Source organism: Rhinolophus sinicus, linkage group LG03 (genome assembly GCF_036562045.2).
Source record: "Rhinolophus sinicus isolate RSC01 linkage group LG03, ASM3656204v1, whole genome shotgun sequence".
Taxonomy (NCBI): Eukaryota; Metazoa; Chordata; class Mammalia; order Chiroptera; family Rhinolophidae; genus Rhinolophus; species Rhinolophus sinicus.
In genome coordinates, this window is record NC_133753.1 from 38,771,731 (window position 1) to 38,792,160 (window position 20,430).

The following is a 20,430-nucleotide window of genomic DNA, read 5'->3' on the forward strand; positions in this document are numbered from 1 at the left end:
GGCTTACGGAGACTAAACTTGAGTTCAGATCTCATTAGAAGCAGCTCAGAAATATCTGTGTTGGCAGGGGCGCACATTCAGAGAGAAAGCTGGTGTTCGACTAGCCAGGGCAGAGTGGTAATTGCCTGTGCCAATTTCCTCTATCCTTAGCACATTTTTACATTGACGGGATCATGGCGGAATCTAAGTGAAAAGCTGGTGCCAGGTAAACAAACCAGGCGAGGCTCAGGTAGAGCAAGCAGTAGGACTCTTGAAGAACTGCTCTCACTTTTCACTAAAGTTCTTACCACGCTCACAATGGTTTTCAGATTTTCTTCAGTTCCTCAGTTTAGAGAATTCTTCCAGAAAAAAAGACTTCTTAAACCCAGTTTTAGGTAAATAGAATGCCACTACCCAAAAGGCATGAGTTGTTATAATTAGTTATTTTCCAGGAGTCAAACTGGAATGTGAATTGGACAAGTGGGTTGAATCCATGAAGAAAATGGATCTTTTTATTGTGGTAAAATATACGTAATTAACACTAAATTTACCCTTTAACAAAACTTAGTGGCATTAAGTACATTCACATTCTGCAACCTTCAGCATTCCCAGACTTTCTCATCGTCCCAAACTGAAACTCTGTACCCATTAAACAATAACTCCCCATCTCTCTCTCCTCCGTCCCTGCTAACCACTCTTCTTCTCTCTGTCTCCATGAATTTGCCTATTCTAGGTACCTCATATAAGAGGAATCATAATATTGTCTGTTTGTGTCCGGCTTCTTTCACTTAGCATAATGTTTTCAAGGTTCATCCATGTTGTGGCATGTGTTGGAATTTCCTTCCTTTTTAAGGATGAAGATTCCATGACGAAAGCTTTTGAGACAGCTTTCTCGATAGTGGAGTCAGATAAGGGTTAACTCCAATTTCTAGAACACTTAGGTACACTGTCTTTTTGACTGATTTCTAAACAGTACAATCCAAGCCAATTAACTGGTACAGTTATTTAAATGTAATATAAACACAAGCAAATGAACCACAATTTCAAACACAAATGCAGATGGGTTCACACTTCTTAAAAAGAAACGTGTGAAGTATTAATTATAGTTTTATACAGTAAAACATCTCATAAGATGTCAGAGATAAATTTTCAAGTAAACTCAGTCAGAAGTAAATGTAAGCATTGCAGAACTACTTCTATTTACACGATTTACATGGGTCACGATTACAAAAGTGGGATCTTAGAACTTTTGGAGGGATAGCTTGACCTAGATTGGCATGAGAGAAAAAAAGTGAAAAATTAATTGTTCTGGAAGTCATCAAGTCTTTATTCTAATCTTGGTCATTGATTTGATAATTGAAATGTGTCCACAGGTTTAAACTGTTGAAATTTGTAAATGTACAAATCTAAGGTCATATTTCAACAACCTAAACAAAGATCAGCATTGCCTTCCCCAATATTGTTTGAAGCCACCTCTGTATGATGAGAGGGTCCCACAATGGCTGGCACCAACAACTTTCTCCTAACCAGACTCTGCTGTTGCACAGGATATGTTAGATTAGACATTGATTAATCCCACATTTTCTACTTCCTTGGAATGTTCCCAGTCAAAAAATTTCATGAGAAGCTGCCTGATTATGTATTTAAATTTTATTGCAAGATTTCTCAGAGCCTTTATTATACTAAAATTGATTGTGCCTCTTTGGGAGAGTACAGTATATGGCAGCCTTTAAAACTTGAGTCCAGAATCCATTCTTCACAGGTCTTGGAGTACAGTGTTGCCTGGGATATATTTTGGGAAATGCTGGGTCTGATAAAAGGCTCAAGAGAAGCAATACAGATGAAGGAATTTTAAAATTGTACCTACAGTTTGATGTTGAAAACCTGAGCTTTTTGGTAGGAAGGTGACTAGGGCGTAAGAGCACAAGCTTTAGGCAAAACAAAGCAAAACTGGATTCAAATCCCAACTCTTCCCCTAGTAGCTGTGTAATATGGGCTATTTAACTTCAGTTGGCCTCAGTTTTCTGTCTCCCTTAGTAAATTGAGCCAGGATTAGAAGAGATAATATCTAACGTTATCAATTAGGGTAACCAGGAGACAGAAAAGACAACAATTATTTTATCAGAGATTATTAATATAAAGGGTTGTTAACGAAAAAGTGGAAAGAAGAACATGAAGGTTTATCAGAGGTAGCAATTGCAGGAAGCAGCTACCATCCAGAGGGCTGAGGAAACAAAGTAAAGCTGAAATTATAAAGATTTAGAAGTTTGGAAGAGGAGGCCCACAGAGCTGAAACACTCAGACCTCCGAGGGCGGGTGCTGCTGGGTTGGGGCTGGTGTCCTGAGGACGGAGGAGGGTGAGGAAGCAGGTTCCTATCTGTTGCTCCTAGAATCAACCTCCATCGCCAAGGTAAAGAGGCAAGGTTGGTGTGATGTTCACAGGAACAGGAAACCCACAGGAGACAGGAAGGCGCAAATCCCTTCTTCCTCCTGTCCTCCCATCTCCCGATAGTGCTCTGATTTGCAAAGCCTCGTAGGGAGCACGCTTGGCAAAGCATAAATGTGCTTTGCAGAGTCCGACCCCAGCACCGCAGAGTACAGAAGGATGGGTTTGGAGCTAAGAGGCAAGCTGGCATGCATACAAAGCGCTTAGAGCATAGAACAGGTGTGATAGCTATCTTCCTCCTCCACACCTGACTAAATTGACTCAGTCCTATGCTTGGTACACATTTGCAGAATTTCTGTAGGACCTTGCTATGAAAAAGACAGAAGTGATTAAATGTCTGAAGGTTCAACTATTAAATAAAACAAACAAGGTAGACTTCACATGACATCTCAAACTTAAAATGCCGAGAAAACTGAATTCTTGTAACCAATGTTCACAGCAGCACGATTCATAATAGCCAAAAAGTGGAAAAATCCAAATGCCCATCACCTGATGAATGTGTAAACACAATGTGGTTTATCTATACAATGGAATATTGTTTGGCAATAAAAAGGAGTAAAATACTGATTTATGCTATAACATGGATGAAACGTTAAAACATTACGCTAAATGATGTTTGTGGTCAGTCACAAAAGGCCATCTATTGTGTGATCCCATTTGTGATTTTTACATGTGATTCCATTCCATGAAATGTCCAAAATATGCAAATCTATATAGAAACAGAAAGTAGACTGGTGGTTGCCTACGGTTGGGGGAACATGCTAATGTGCAGAGTTTCTTTTGGGGGGCAATTAAAATGCTCTGAAGTTGACTGTAGTGATGGTTGAAAAACTCTGAGTACATTGAAACTACTGAAAGGTACATTTTGAATGGGAAAATTGTATGGTATGTAAACTACATCCCCATTAAGTTGTTAAAAGGAAAAAAGAACCAAACAAAAAAAGGCCATGCAGCTTTTTTCTTGTTCACTAGGAACTTGCTCTTGGAATCCTGGGCCCCATTTAAGAAACTGACTACCCTGAAACCACCAGGCTGTGACAATGCCCAAGCCACATGGAGAGGCCATGTGTTGTCCTAGCTCACTCAGCCCAGCTCTTGTGTCATTACAGCCCAGATACCAAATACATGAGTGAAGAAGCCGTCAGATGATTTTAGCCTTTGAGTCACTCCCAGTCATCAGAGTTTTCCCAACTAAGGCCCCAGGCAGGCCCATGCCTGCCATACCTGTCCCAGTGTCTGACCACAGAACCTGTCAGCATAGTAAAATGGTGGTTGTTTTATACCACTCTGTTTGGGGATGGCTTGTAAAGATCATTCTTCTGGTTTTCCTCCTACCTCAGTCTTCTCTTTCTCCATCCACTGGTTCCTCCCTAATCTCTCTGAATGGTGGAGTTTCTGTCAGTCCGTGGACCACTTCTATTCCTATGCTCACTCCCTAGGCGATCTTACACAGACTTATGGTGCAAATACCACGTCGACGACCCCCAAATTTATAAGTTCAGGCAGACCTCTCCCCTGAACTTCAGAGCAGTATATCCACCTGTTCGACATCCCTACATGGATTTTTGGAAAGTAGCAACTAATCTATATATAAACTAAATATTTTATCTAATAACCCACTCAAATAAAATGCTTTTGTAGACATTCTCACAAAATGTCACTATTCACTACTGTTGGTAAATTCTGCCATAAGCCTCTAGGAGTCAGTGTACTTGTTTTCACTTGATTACCTAGCAAATTCCTCATATTTATTACCACCGAGGGCAGGAAAAACAATTACTTTAACTGCAGCAAGAGGAGCTAAGGGCAAATCATCTTTAAGACGTATGAAAAATGACGGGTGCGTGAATAAACAAAATGTGGTATATACGACGTCTGACAATTAAGTTCGCGAACTCATCCTAGAAAGTGCTACATACCTCACTGCTAAATATCACAACAGTCACCTTCGAAGTACTCCCCTTGGGAAGCTGTGCACTGATGCCAGCGCCTAGTCCACCCTTTAAAGCAATTTTGGAACTCTTTTTCTGGAGTGGCCATCAGAGCTGTCGTCATATTGCCCTTGATGTCCTGAATGTCATCAAAATGTCTTCCTTTCAATATTTCCTTTATTTTAAGGTAAAGAAAGAAGTCTCTGGGGGCTAGATCAGGTGAGTAGGGAGGGTGTTTCAATACAGTTATTTGTTTATGGGCTAAAAACTCCCTCACAGACAGTGCCGTGTGAGCTGATGCATTGTTGGGATGCAAGAGCCATGAATTGTTGGCAAAAAATTGAGGTTGTCAAATTTTTTCACGCATCCTTTTCAGCACTTCCAAATAATAAACTTGGTTAACTGTTTGTCCAAATTCATAATGAATAATCCCTCTGCTATCACAAAAGGTTAGCAACAGCGTTGCAACAAGTTCACAACCTTAATTGCCAGACCTCGTATAGACAATGGAATATTATTCAGCCTTAAAAAGAAAATCTGATACACACTACAACATAGATGAACCTTGAAAATATTATACTCATCGAAATAACAATTGAAAGGACAAATAATGTATGATTCCATATATATGAAGTACCTAGAATAGTCAAATTCATTGATACAAAAAGTATAATGGTGGTTACCAGGGGCTGAAAGGGAATGGGGAGTTACATGATGGACATAGAGCTTCATGTAACTGAAGGTGGATACTGGTGATGGATGTATAACACTGTGACTGTTCTTAATGCCACTGAATTGTACACTTAAGAATGGTTAAAATGGTAAATTTTATGTTATGTACATTTTACTACAATAAAAATTTATGAAAGTGGAGTAAGACTGTAGGTAGAATCTATCTCAGATGAGAAAGCAACTATGTGTCTAGACAGTTTAGATACAAACAGAGCTGTAAATAGAGGGAAATAGGATGGCTGGAATGGGCGAAATGATCTCACAGTATTCCTCCAATTTACACCACAAAGTGAGTTTCTCAGATGAATTGTTATAATAGTAGCGAAGCTCAGTAGGGACTGTAACTTTTGATAGCCCTGCTCCCAGGGGCAAGGTTAGAACAGGGCCTTAGGCATTTCTGAGGTAGGGATGTACTTCTAATAAGACCCCAGTGCTCCTCTGAAGCACAAATAGTTACTTAGAGGTCAGGAGCCCTGCCTGATTCTCTGTAGCCTAGATTCCTGAAAGCCTGACTCTTAGAAGGTATTTATTACATAGCAGTTGAACATAGATGGAAGTTTGATTCAGTTTATAAAAGGGAGAATAGATAATGTCTTTTTGAGAGTGGTATATTTGATTAGAATTATGTAAAGACACTGATACAGAGATAAGGCATTACTCAATATAAACAGGACAAAAACGTCTTGAAAATCTCCCTGAATATCGTGGTTTATTTGCTGTGATCTAAATTCTTGGTGAGGTGAAAGTAATTTCCACCGATGACACAGGAAGCTCTGATTTACCATTTTCTTCTTAATCATCTTGGAAGGAGTAGGGGATGGGGCTATTTTGTCTATCAGGTTCCTCAACTCTTACTGGGATATAACAAGGGATGAACAAATTAATTTACTATTCAGAAGGATATGGGATTCAGTTGGAATAAAAACACACTAGAAAAAAATAGTCATTTGTTTCTTTTAGTGATTTTTCTTGCTCCAAACCCCTCCAGTTTTGGATGGATTTGCTGTGCAGGAGGAAATCTAAGATAAGGCATTAAGAGTCTCACAAATCTTTCCTGGTAGATCACAGTATGCTAATCTAATAATATTTGACAATAAATTTACTTACCCAAGAAATTTTATTATATCTTGTTTCATATAGCTGCTTTCTATAAATGAGTATCATTTAAATCTATGATACACTGAGAACAGTCAAGAATTGTATCCTGCATGTATGATTTAAGAAGCTATATTTAAAAATTAAGATGTGTTTATGTGGCTATAATTATAAGGAAATTAGAAACCAAACAGATGGATATTTATAAAACCTGGTATTTCAGGAAAGGACTTAAAGTTTCCAACTCCTTTGTAAACTGGAGAACATACAATTGTTTTAAGAAGAATTTAATTTTTTCCCAACTGCATTCCAGATTATGTCAAAGGAGAAACATTCAGAAATCTTAAGACTTTTACTTGCTCAAATTTTAGGTGGATTGCTTTCTGGAATTTTTCTAATCGACATTATATGAAATCCTCTAGCTGACAAAAGGCCAAATGTTTACATTCCTCTCAAGACCTGGATGAATTTGTATGTATTAGTGCGATGGTATTCCAGTATTTACCACACTGAACAGGAAGAAATAATTAATTTCCTCATCCAGGAACCGTACAAATATGAAGTTAAAATACAACTTTCATTGACGGTCAACACTGTAGATTCCATGTTATGATTAATTCCCAAAACACAAATTTCCGCATCTTCAGTGGAACGTGTAATTTTCAGTTGTAACAACATCCTCAAAGAGTTTTCAGTTTGTCTTTATCTTGCTCCTTTTGACTGCAAAGTGCAAAAGATTCCTGAACAAACTGCCTGCACATTGGGCACTGCTGAAAATACTTCACACAGCCATCACACAAGCACGTGTGTCTACACGGCAGGAGCACCCAGTTCACAGTCCCGTTCTGGCAAACAACACAGTCTTTGCTATTCTCCTCTGGAGGGTCTACTTCACTTTCAGAGAGTCCGGCCTTTTCCAACAAACTTTGGTCTGTGCTTTGTTCTTCTGGAGAGGGATTGTTGGAGGGAGTGGAATTATTATTTGCAGACATGAAAAGTTGCTGCAAATCAAAGAAACAAGTTTAAAGATAATTACAAATGACAACTATTCTTTAAACCTGGGGTCATAAGAGCTGCTCAAAATTTATGAGCTAACAAATCCAGTAGCAAATAATAACGAACTTCTATAAAAACTAACTGAAAAATATTATCCCTTTATACATGTTCATTCTTCGAAATTCTGCAAGCAAAAGAGACAAGACCACAGGGAACAACTTACCTTAAGATCATGAAATTGACCTTGAGCCAGGAGTAAATATTGATATAATATTCTACAGGAAAGTTTATAATTCTGATCAGGAATATGAATTACTGACACCATGGAAATCTAAAATAAAAATTGAACACTGGTCAGCACTTAACCTCTTAATATCATGGCACAGATATGTGAAAAATGTGTCTCAAATAAAAATAAGAAGTTGATAAATTAGAAAACTTACAAATTATTTAAATCACAGTCACTACAGAGGGACCAGTTATTGACACATTTTTGCTAGAGTTATTTTAATTATATTCAAATTTACAAATTTATTGTGATCCCAACAAAAATACCATTAAGCTTTTTATAGCTGACTCTAAAATTCTCATATAGAAAAATAACACGTAAGAATAGCTAGGAAAATACTGAAGAGAAAACTATGAGGAGGGCTAAGTCCAGTCAGATAGTAAAATATACTACAAAGCCTCTAAAATTAAAACTGTGGTACTGGCACATAAATAGACAGATGGCTGGAACAGAATAAACAGTCCAGAAACAGACCCAATTATATATACAAATATGATAAAGGTGGCATCTCACATCACTGAGCAAAGAGAGTCTTTTTGATGAAAAATATTGGGACAACTGGATAGCTACTTGGAAAAATAAAACGGTACATGCATTCCTCATACCATACATAACAATAAACTCCAAAAGCATGAGAGATCTAATTGTAAAATACAAAAAATATATACAAGCACTAGAAGAAAACATATGAATTCCTTTTTAGTCTCAGTGTAGGGGAAGACTTTCTAACTATAACTCAAACCCAGAGGCTGATAAATGAGACAAATTTGATTACATAAAAATTTAAAACTTGCATGGCAAAAAGCACCATAAGCAAAGACATATGACAAACTGGAATAAAATATTCATAATGTATATCACAGACTAAGGGTTAATATCCCTAATTTATGAAAATCTTTTAAAAACTGAAAAAAAGTGTCCAAAAATCCTATAGAAAAAAAGGGCAAAAGACATGAACAATTCACAAAAGATATAAACATGGTCCTTAGCTATGTGAAAAGATGTTTAATTTTACTCACAACATCATAAATGCAAATTAAAAATTCACTGAGATATCATTTCTCACTCATCAGATTAAGAAAAATTCAAAAGCTTGTCAATAAACTTTATGAAGAAATGGTCACTCTCATATATTGCTAGTGGAAATGTATATTAAAAAAAAGGTTCCACTCCAAAGGCACAACCCCAATAGAAGGAAATTTGGCGATATATAACAAATGACATGCATTTACCCTTCAACCATACAACCTCAACAATATTAAAATACATATACACTGGTTATTCAGTGCCAGGTTATTTATGATTGCAGAATACTGGAAACTACCTGGATGTCCAATCAGTGATTGACTAAATAATTATGGTACCTATACACCCTACATTCAATGGAGTGCTATGCAGCTATAAATAATAATAATAATAAGCAAGGAAGATTTCCATGAACTGGTCTAGAGTGATTTCCAGGAGATGTTATGAAGAAAAAAAAAAAAGGAAGAACATATGTAGTATATATAGTGTGCTACCTTCAGTGTAAGAAAGAAGGGAAAATTATATACATATATATAAGGATAGATTATACATAATAATGATATATAATAAATAAAATAAATATATAAAATATAAAAATATATATAAAATATAAAACATATAAAATAAGTAAAATTATACATAATAAGGAGAGATATATTACACATATCTCTCCTTATTATTACAACAAGAAACATAGGAAGGATAAACCAGAAAACAATGAACTTGGTTATCGACAAGGGCTGGGATGTGTGAGCCTGGGAACAGGGTATACGGAGGAGAGCAACATTGGAGTGAGTATACATCTTAATATAGTTTTTTTACTTTGGGGAGAACTAATCCAAGTAATTTATGGATATAGTGTTGCACTATAAGCCTTCAGTCTTTGGCTGGAAGTACAAAAAGGACAGTTTGAGCATGAAAATAATCAAATTCAGTAATGAATCATAAACCACTGGGAAATAGATAAACAAAAAATAAATGGGCAGTCTCTTGCTTATAGTAGAATACTGAGGGCTGATTGGAGGGCAAAAGTTGGAAAATAATCATTTTTGCAACCATCATGGGAAAGATAAAATCTGGTAAGAATCAACAATGGATACTAAATCCACGGGGAAATGTTGACAAAGAGCAGGATTTTTGCAGGATCTTAAAGTTGTCTTCCCACATACTGCTTATTATTTGCAGAGGAGGGAAAAAATGGAACAGCAGAGAAATTAGGTAACACCTTGACTGAGAGATCAAAATTAACATCACCAATGACAGAAAAGAACCTCGAATACCTCTAAAGGTGATGTCCTGAAAACATACATTATCATCTGTGCAGTATACTGGCTGAAAATGAGTAATTCCAATCTAATCATGATGAAATATCAGAAAAACAAAATGAGGAAAGTTCTAGTTTACAAAAGGGTGTGTGTACGTAACTGTATGTTTCAAAAAATGCTGTCATAAAAGATAAAGAAAGTCTATGGAAATATTCCAGATTAAAGGAGGCTAATGATACACGACAAATACAGTATCTGACTCTAGACTAGAATTTGTACTGCAGGGGAAAATATGTTATAAAGAATACTGTTAGATCAACTGACAATTGGAATATAGATAATAGATTGGACAAAATATTATATCAATGTTAGATTTACAAAGTTGATAACTATACTGTGGTTATACAAGAGACCATCATCATTATTAAGAAATACATACTGAAGTATTTAGGTGTAAAGAATCATCATGCATATATGATTACTCTCAAATCATCCATTAAAAAATACACACACACACACACACACACACACACAAACACACGGGCAAATAATAACGCAAATGTGCAATGTTAACAATTAATAATAGGAGATCTGTGTAAAGGACATATGACTGTTCTTCCACTTTTTTATTTGCAAATTTTTGAAATTATGTCCAAATAAAAAGTTTTTATAACCCTACTATGGTTAAAAACATACAATATTACTCACAGCCTTATAAGGATTTATTAATTTGGCAATGGCTTTTAAGGCTTTTAATAGAAATCAATTTTGAATTCGTGATTGGTAGAAGGTACTAATGTTATCATCTCCTACTAACAATACTGTCATTTGATTTAATATTAAACACTTCTGAATCTACTGTAATGCTAGTTTTAAATATATATGTAGTTGCATATATATATTTTGTATGGAAAAGGTGTTAAAATATACTATTAAATGAAAGCAGATCACAAAATAGTCTGTACAAGTTGATCCCATTTTCATTTAAAAATTACATATATAAAGGTCTGGAAAGATATAGACAAATATTCACAGTGGTTATCTTTGGATGATAGAATAAAAGTGATTATACTTTTTTCCTTTTGGCTTAACTAGATTTTCTAATTTTATTTCCTGCCATAAACATGTATTGTTTGAGTAATACAGAAAACCAACTAATGTAATTAAGTGAAAGTAAAATTTTAAAGGCAAAATCTTGCAATAAAAATCCCTGTTTTCCTTTATCTGCCTAAAATAATAAACTAGTTCCTAATTACACTATCTAAACGTAATTTTTTATTGTTACAATAGGAATAAAAGTTTACTTTTTTTAGATTTAGAGTCTCTGACTCCCAGATAAAATACTGAAAAACCACATATGAAAAGAATTGTGAAATGCTCAGTTTGCTTTTAAAATTAAGAACAGAGAACATTAATATACCAACAAATATGCTTTAATTCTAATATTAGGCCCAATCTAAGAGATAAAGATGGAGAAGCACATATTAACAGGGGGAAAAAAGGCGGGGGGAGCCCACTCATGAGAATAAAAGGCTTAGGCAGGGAGACACACGTATATACAAAGGAAATGACTGTTAACCCTTGAAAGCCAGGCACCGGCTGCCCTGTAGGAATAAGCCTCCCACAACTGCCACAGGGCCATGGAGTCTTTCTTCCAGTTGGATCAGGGACCCGATAGCAAATGGTAAATTTTGTTATATACATTTTACTATGTACATACCAACTCCTTCTGTTTAGATAGAAGGAGAAAATTAGAAAACAAATAAGACTGACTCTGAGTACCTCAAGTAGACAGAAAGCACCAGCAGTGAGGGGAAAAGGAACCAAAAGGGGGCGGTAGGAGGAAGGTGACTGAGAGCTGACCCTTTTGGTTTGAAATAAAAGGAAAGTAGGGGAGCAAAGAACAGGTGGAAGACATGGTGGTGAGAGAAGGGTTGCAAAGCCTGGGTAGGCAGGGTTATGAAACACCATACCTAACAGATCTTATTTATCTTTAATTGAAAAAGAAGGGCCGGGGGAAGAAACCAGAAGATTTCTCCTACAGACTATCTCATGTATATGCAAGTGAGGAGTTTGCTGTCCAGCTCTATGAGGCTCACTAACATTGCTTGGTATGACTTTTTTCACTTACAAAATTTATTGAACTGTGTTCCATGCACTGTGCTAGATTCTGAAAATACACTGCTGTTGGTATGTCTTTTATTTGGAAAAAACAAGCTGACTTCGGCTCAATGGAACTTCAATTTGATAAGATTAAAAACCCCAAAACCTAGAGAGACTTAACTGCATATGAGCAGGGTCTCGATTTCCCAGTAAGGGTCTACACCTTCCAAAGCTCAATGAATGCTTGTTTTGGAAAGAACGTCCTGTTAAAAAAAAAAGGTGCAGGCGAGTACTGGCCCAGGACTACTAAGGTTCAGGGTACAGCCCATCTCTTATTTCCTCAATGACTGGGATTTTCTTTGGATTGCTTCAGTCTTCATAAGAAGGATTTTGCTCTAACACAAGGTTGTTGGAAGGAATAAATAAATTAATGTTAGTGAATGTACTTTGTATATTACAAAGTATCACAAAAATGTTACCATATCTTTATTAATGAACATATCTATATCATGCACTTCAGAAAAGTAGTAAATTGTCATCCAAGAATACTATGAAGACTATATGCCATCAAATTCAATAACATAGAAGAAATGGACAAGGTCTTAGAAACATATAACCTTCCTAGGCTGAATCACGAAGAATGGGAAAATCTAAATAGACCGATCACCAGTAAGGAAATTCAATCAGTCATCCAAAACCTTCCTAAAAGCAAAAGTCCGGGACCAGAGAGCTTCACTAGTGAATTGTATCAAACCTTCAAAGAGGATCTAATACCAATCCTGATCAAACTCTTCCAAAAAAATTGAAGACGAGACAGTACTCCCTAACTCATTATATGAGGCCAACATTACCCTGATACCAAAACCCAGTAAGGACAACACAAAAAAAGAAAACTACAGACCAATATCTCTGATGAATACAGATGCAAAAGTCCTAAACAAAATTCTAGCAAATCGAATACAACAATGCATTAAAAAGATTATTCATCACGACCAAGTGGGGTTCATCCCCGGGACACAAGGATGGTTCAACATCCGCAAATCCATCAATGGGATACATCACATAAACAAAATACAGGACAAAAATCATATGATTATATCAATTGATGCAGAAAAAGCATTTGACAAGATACAGCATCCATTTATGATTAAAACACTTAATAAAATGGGTATAGAAGGAAAATACCTTAACATAATAAAGGCCATATATGACAAACCCTCAGCTAATATCATAATTAACAGTGAAAAACTGAAGCCCTTTGCTCTACGTTCAGGAGCGCAACAGGGCTGTCCCCTATCACCTCTGCTTTTCAACATAGTGTTGGAAGTCCTTGCCAGAGCAATCAGGCAAGAGAAAGAAATAAAAGGTATCCAATACGGGAATGAAGAAGTTAAATTGTCACTCTTTGCAGATGACATGATGCTATGGAGAGAAAACCCTAAAGACTCCACCAAAAAGCTATTAGAAACAATGAACAAATACAGTAAAGTTGCTAGCTACAAAATCAACGTACAAAAGTCCATTGCATTCCTATACACTAACAATGAAATCTCAGAAAAATAAAAAAATAAAACAATTCCTTTTGCAATTGCAACAAAAAGAATAAAATACCTAGGAATAAACTTAACCAAGGATGTGAAAGACCTATATGCTGAAAACTATAAGACATTTTTAAAAGAAACTGAAGAAGACACAAAGAAATGGAAAGACATTCCGTGCTCATACATTGGAAGAATCAACATAGTTAAAATGGCCATATTACCCAAAGCAATATATAGATTTAATGCAATCCCCATCAAAATCCCAATGGTATTTTTTAAAGAAATAGAACAAAAAATCATCAGATTTGTTTGGAACCACAAAAGACCCCGAATAGCCAAAGCAATCCTAAGAAAACAGAACAATAATGGAGGTATCACACTCCCTGACTTCATCTTGTACTACAGGGCAACAATAATCAAAACAGCATGGTATTGGCAGAAAAACAGACACACAGACCAATGGAATAGAAGTGAGAACCCAGAAATAAACCCACATAAATATGGACAGATAACTTTTGGCAAAGAAGCAAAAAACACACAATGGAGAAAAGATAGCCCCTTCAATAAATGGTGCTGGCAGAACTGGAAAGTCACATGCAAAAGAATGAAACTGGACTGCTATCTGTCACCATGTACCAAAATTAATTCAAAGTGGATCAAAGACCTAAGCACAAGGCCTGAAACAATAAACTGCATAGAAGAAAACATAGGTACTAAACTTATGGATCTTGGGTTCAAAGAGCATTTTATGAATTTGACTCCAAAGGTCAGGGAAGTAAAAGTTAAAATAAATGAATGGGACTATATCAAACTTAAAAACTTCCGTACAGCAAAAGAAACCATCGACAAAATAAAGAGGCAACCAACTAAGTGGAAGAAGATTTTTGCAAACAGTGCCTCCGATAAGGGGCTAATATCCAAAATATACAAGGAACACATACAGTTCAACAACAAAAGAACAAACAACCCAATTGAAAAATGGGCAGAGGACCTGAAGAGACATTTCTCCAAGAGGACATACAAATGACAAATAGACATATGAAAAAATGCTCAACATCACTAATCATCAGAGAAATGCAAATAAAAACCACAATGAGATATCCCCTCACCCAGTCAGAATGGCTATCATCAACAAGACAAATAGTAACAAGTGTTGGAGAGGCTGTGGAGAAAAATGAACCCTCATACATTGTTGGTGGGAATGCAGATTGGTGCAGCCACTATGGAAGGCAGTGTGGAGGTTCCTCAAAAAATTACAAATAGAATTGCCATATGACCCAGCAATCCCTCTCCTGGATATCTACCCCAAATATCTAAAAACATTTACCCATAAAGACATGTGTGCTCCAATGTTCATTTCGGCTTTATTTATGATGGCCAAGACATGGAAACAACCAAAATGTCCTTCGATAGATGAATGGATAAAGAAATTGTGGTATATATACACAATGGAATACTATTCGGTGGTAAGAAAAGATGAAATAGTACCATTTGTGACAACATGGATGGATCTTGAGATTATAATGCTAAGTGAAATAAGTCAGACAGAAAAAGTAGAGAACCATATGATTTTACTGATATGTGGTATATAAAACTGAAAACAACAAAAGAACAAGACAAACAAATAAAGGAACAAAAACTCATAGACACAGACAATAGTGTAGGGGTTTACCAGAGGGTACGGGGGGCGGGGGGCTCTAAAAGAGAGTAAACGGGTCTAATATATGGTGATAGAAAGAGAACTGACTCTGAGTGGTGAACACACCATGTGAGATATAGATGATGTAATACAGAATTATACACCTGAAATCTATGTAACGTTACTAATAATGGTCACCCCAATAAACTTTAATTTTAAAAAAAAGGTAGTAAATTGTGTATAAGGGCATTCTTACCATGATATGATTTCACCAAAAGTTTATTTTATGTATAAGCTTCTACCTTACTTAGAGGATTGTCATGGCTCAGATCCTCTTAGATCTCTAAGATGCTTTCACCTTCCTAATAGGGATAAACTATCAGACTAAAGAAATAATTAGCGTATAATGAGAAAAATAATTACTGAAAATATAGGGACCAAACATGTATAAGATGGAGGTGTAGCAGGGACTCTGATGGAAACAAGATGACTATAAACATGCAAAGAAAAGAACGGGTACTGTCTTAAAATTGAGCACTTGCAGATCACTACAATGCTTATTTATTCGGCACTAAAATATTAATAATAAACATGATTCCCAACAGATTTTTTTCTAAGTAGGAAACATGACAGAATACAGAATGATGAAATTAATCTAATTCAAATATATCTTTTATTTTCTAAATAATATCATATTCTTGCAACCCATATGGGGAAAAAAGTCATACTCTGAATGAAGGTCCTGTTAAAACATATAAAAAAAAATCATACAGGTGTATTTCCCATGTATGCATTTTTTGAAGAAAAATGTGTTAAAACTTTTTCTATGTCACCAAATAATAAAGACCCATTATCCAAATCACTTCAAAGTAATGCTTCCAGAACTTTAAAATTACTTACAATATCATAAATTTCTCGGTCATCCTCATCAGCTAGGGTCAACAGTGCTACCAACGGATAGCGAGATCTGGGAACTATACCAAAGTCTTCAATATTAGTATCTTTTGGTAACTGGCAATATATTTCTTCTTTGCTGTCCTTTTTAATACTTGTTGAAGATGTAAAGGTAAATTGACACTATAACCGAAAATATAATATACCAAAGGTGATCAACAGTACCTTAGCAACACTTTATTTTATCCATAACAAGCCTAATGTCTAAAGTTTTCAGGTGCTAATGGATCTATCAGATAAAAGGATACAAATATTGTTCTTGATAGAGATATTCGCTATACAGAGCATCTTCCAATGCTTGGGGAGTGCTTATTCGGAAGCAATAAAAGTGCTTCTGCAGAGCCTCGTATAATTTCTGAACACTGCACCCCCAGTAGCATGTAAGGAGGCTATCTTCAAGGCAATCTGTTGTCAAAGTTATGCCAGCTGTAGAAGACAAAGCAAACACAATTACCTAACGTCATTTCTAATACAATCATACAGAGCAAGTCACAAAAGCTTCCTTTTGGAAGCTGGCCAGGCCGTTGGCAGTTAAAGGAACGCATTAAAGGGTATGTGCCTATAAATGAAGGAACTGGTCTCCAAAACAAGATAGATCAAAACCTCAATGTCTACACAATTTTGAAGTGCTATCAGTAAACTTATTATTTATACATTTATGCTTGGAAATTATCAACTAAATTTTTTTTGGTGACTCCAAGGCTTTCCCCACATAGATTTTAAACACTGAAGTGTAGTTCACTATTGTTAACCTACCCCTCTAGTAGTGTCTATATCCCAACTATAAGGAACAGCAGAGCTGTCTCTGAAAGTGGATACACACCACCCACGGGTCCACAAGACGATCACTGGAGTAGGAAAAATATTAAAAAGAAATTGAGCTTTACTAATATTAATATATATATTGACATTAATATACATCATTAATATACATTCTTGTCACACAGTTAATGTCCCATGTAATATGCAAAATATCCCGAGGAAAGAGTGGGGATTCCAAAACACGGTGATGTCCTCATTTTCAGCATAGTAAAAGACATTACAATTTGAGAAGACCTGACTAAGTGGACATACAAATTATATTATATAGTTTTACCTACTTACTCAACACTTAATTAGGATTTACTATGTGCCACCTATATGATTTTTTCCCTTGCTTGTAGCCATTGTAGCAATATCAAGTCCAAGGGCAGCAACATCCCGTGTCTCATACAGCTGGCGGTGTAAGCTGCAACATGTAGTGCTCATTGGCAGTCGTGTACTTACTAAACCAAATGGGCGGGCACGTTTTTGGTCATTGTTCCTGGCTGACCAGACTTGGTCTCTGATTCTGGCTCTCCAAACCTTCTGGCAAGTCTGTAAGCCACCCAGTATCCTTTCATTGGAGTTATTTCTGTTGCTTGCTAATAGGAATTCTGACTGACACATTACCTATTTCTTTTAAAGGTGATCAAGAGTATGTGTTGGAAGGAGATACACGAACATAACCAGATGATCCACAGGATACCAAATACTGATTGATTGTTTCCACTTTTCTTCTCAGTATTTAGTAGTAGGTACACAGTCTCAGATTCTGAGTATGTATAATAGCAGTGACAGAGAGCAATTTCCAATCATAGTTCAGCAAAAATTGTAATTGGCAAGAACTTTGCATATACAATTAGAACAGAATTTGATTTCAAATTTTTATAATTCCAATCATCAGGTATTAATTAAAGAATGAAAAGTTCAATTAGCTATTTTTTCAATTAGTTTTTAAATAACTGAAGAAAAACACTCCATTAATACAAATTTAAATATGTATTCAAAATCACATGTAATTTTCTCTGTCACTTCAGAACAACACGATGTAAGAAAAAAAGTTGGAAGTAGATAGGAAAGGGAAAAAATTTTAAATCATACAAAAAAAGTGGAAAAAGGAAAAAGGAACATAGAAAATGAATACTTAATATTACTGTGTTACAGGCAAAAATGAAAAAAAAGTATGTACAAGGCTATTCATTGTAGGACTAGTTATATCAAAATGCTGGAATCCATCCCAATATCCATCAATAGGGGATTAAATGAATAAAATATAGAATACTCTCCAATGAAGAAGTACTTAGTCAGCTCTTAAAAAAGAACTGAGGCATATCAAAATATCTCTATATAGCACTACTGTGGAATGAGCTTTAGAATATACTATTAAATGAAAAAAGGTGGAGAAAAGTAAACATAGTACGGTACTGTCTATCTCATAGGAGAGGATATCCATGTATATGCATTTGTTTATACTAAAAAAGAACAATGGAAGGATAAACCTTAAAAATAAAAACTCAACTTACAGAACATACAAAATTACCCGTTTATTTGTAAAAAGAATCAGTTTCCAGAGATTCAAAGCTGCATAAACTTGTTTACAGACTTTGTATACTTGACTAAAATGAGGAGAGTGTCAGAGACTAATGATAACTGGATATTAATCAGACTTTACTATAATGTCTCTGAAATCAATATTATAAGTAAATGAGGAAGAACTACAGAATCTATAAAACACTCCACAGTCTTTCATAAACTTGTCCATTACATAGACTGAGAGAAAAATATATTGATTTACACTAACTGATAATAGTTCAAATACCCCTACGCAAAACTATTCTCCCTTTAGTTTTTATCACTTCTTCCACAAAGATCCTTATATTCAATTCCTATTTTTATATTTTCTTAGTCTTCTAAAATTCAGTGCACACACAATGTCAGTTTAGATCAATAACATTAACAGAATCAGGATATAGGCATACACCAGACAATTCAGAATCCACATGAAGTGAAGCAGCATGGGTGTGATCTCTCTCCATCTGCCCTTACCTGCCTAGCTGTAACAGCCAAGTAAAGGGTAAGAGACAATGTAAGAGACAGTCGTGCAAAAAAATGGAAAAAAATAGGGATAATAGTCAAATGAATTGAGCCATTATAAAAGGAGAAACATGCAGGAGGAAAGCCACAAACCTTCTTGCAGAAGACCTGTGAGAGAATTAATATACAAGGAGACCACCCATGAGGATAATAAAACCAGAATATTGGGAGATGAAAATTTTAGGTTGTAAGGATCAGAGGTTCACAAATCCTCCAAAAATGCTATGTGTATCCTTTTGCTGAACCCTTTTGCTTTATGTCTCTCAGGGAGAATAAGTCAAAATACAAAGAAACTGTTTACGAAAAAGGACCACCGAATTCCTGATCCAAATTAATACTACTTTCAATTTCATTAAGGCCTCTACACTGGGGACATGGAAACATCATAAATCCAAATATAGTATCATTACATAACAACAACCCCCAAAAAAAACAAAACAAACAAACAAAAAAAAAAACCTCTAGTAAAGAGAACTAAACGAGTAAGATTAAAACTGATTCTCTGGTTTATTTTCAAGTATATTAGGTCTCCAGATGTTCCCCCTTCCTCCTCTGTGTGTCAGGCATCTTAGATACAGTGGTAAAAAAAGACCTGGATTTTTAAACTATCTACACATCAAATGAAATAACCTTTTAAAATGTCACGATTATTGCTTAGAACATTATTTCAATATCCTGGTTAGGCATCTTTAATGACAACCACTGTTCCATTAATTTTAACAAATGAATTTTATTCTGCTGAGTACAATTCCCACCAAAATCCTTCTCCTTATTTCCCCATAGAAGACAGATAATGAATGATATGTATTGCTATTATAAAAATTAAAATATTTCAAAAAACACGCTATTTAAGTCCACGCTTTGAAATTTTTTTCATGTACTTCAGTAAAGCTATTATACCTTACTGTTGGTTAACACATAGTGTGTTGGGCAGAGCGGTATTCTACTTAGTGGATATCTTTTCATTTGCTTCTAACATTTACAGGGCAGGCTCTATTTGAGACTTTCTGTCTTAAAGGCAGACTGATGGATTTCCTGACACTTTCTAGCTCACAAGTGTCCTGTGTTTGTTTGCTCACAATGTATCAGTTATTTTTTCAGTGTTTCCAGGCTTGTGGAGCTGTGCTGCAGGAAGCACCACTTTGTAGTGGTAGTTGTTTTTTTTACTGGTAGTCCTGCTTAAGAGCCAGATGTGACATTATAACAGGTCCCAGTGCATGGCCACAAAGGTCAGAGATCACCAAACCCTCACTATTCTGCATGTTTATTCAGGCATGTTTTCTAAATAAGTTAGTTTTTTCTGTCATGTCTTGAAATTTGGTTTTCCCAAGTGAAAAGTGTCAGAATGAACCATTTATCTACCGTTAGAGGGGGAAAAAATAGTCCTTAGTTCCCTTCAATTCATAAGGGTTATACTATATCTATTAATCTATGGATAGATATATCATTTACAGCTAAGGAAGAAGAATAAGACATTTTGTATCTTTTCATTGTAAATCAAGATTTACTTAAGGTTGATAATGCCTATTGACTAAGTAC

General features: G+C 35.6%; 1 protein-coding gene across 1 annotated transcript in view; it reads right to left on the reverse strand.

Annotated features, from left to right (window-relative positions):
* Positions 1-5,164: 5,164 nt before the first annotated feature.
* The window catches only part of CGRRF1 (cell growth regulator with ring finger domain 1), a 32,083-nt gene continuing 16,817 nt past the window's right edge, over positions 5,165-20,430 (reverse strand). Inside the window, exons 3-6 of the mRNA XM_019725734.2 lie at positions 16,245-16,422; positions 15,943-16,090; positions 7,403-7,510; positions 5,165-7,184 (exon numbers count right to left, since the gene is read on the reverse strand). Of these exons, the coding sequence (XP_019581293.2) occupies positions 6,864-7,184; positions 7,403-7,510; positions 15,943-16,090; positions 16,245-16,422 (755 nt within the window). The 3' untranslated portion in view covers positions 5,165-6,863. The remainder of the gene's footprint in view (positions 7,185-7,402; positions 7,511-15,942; positions 16,091-16,244; positions 16,423-20,430) is intronic.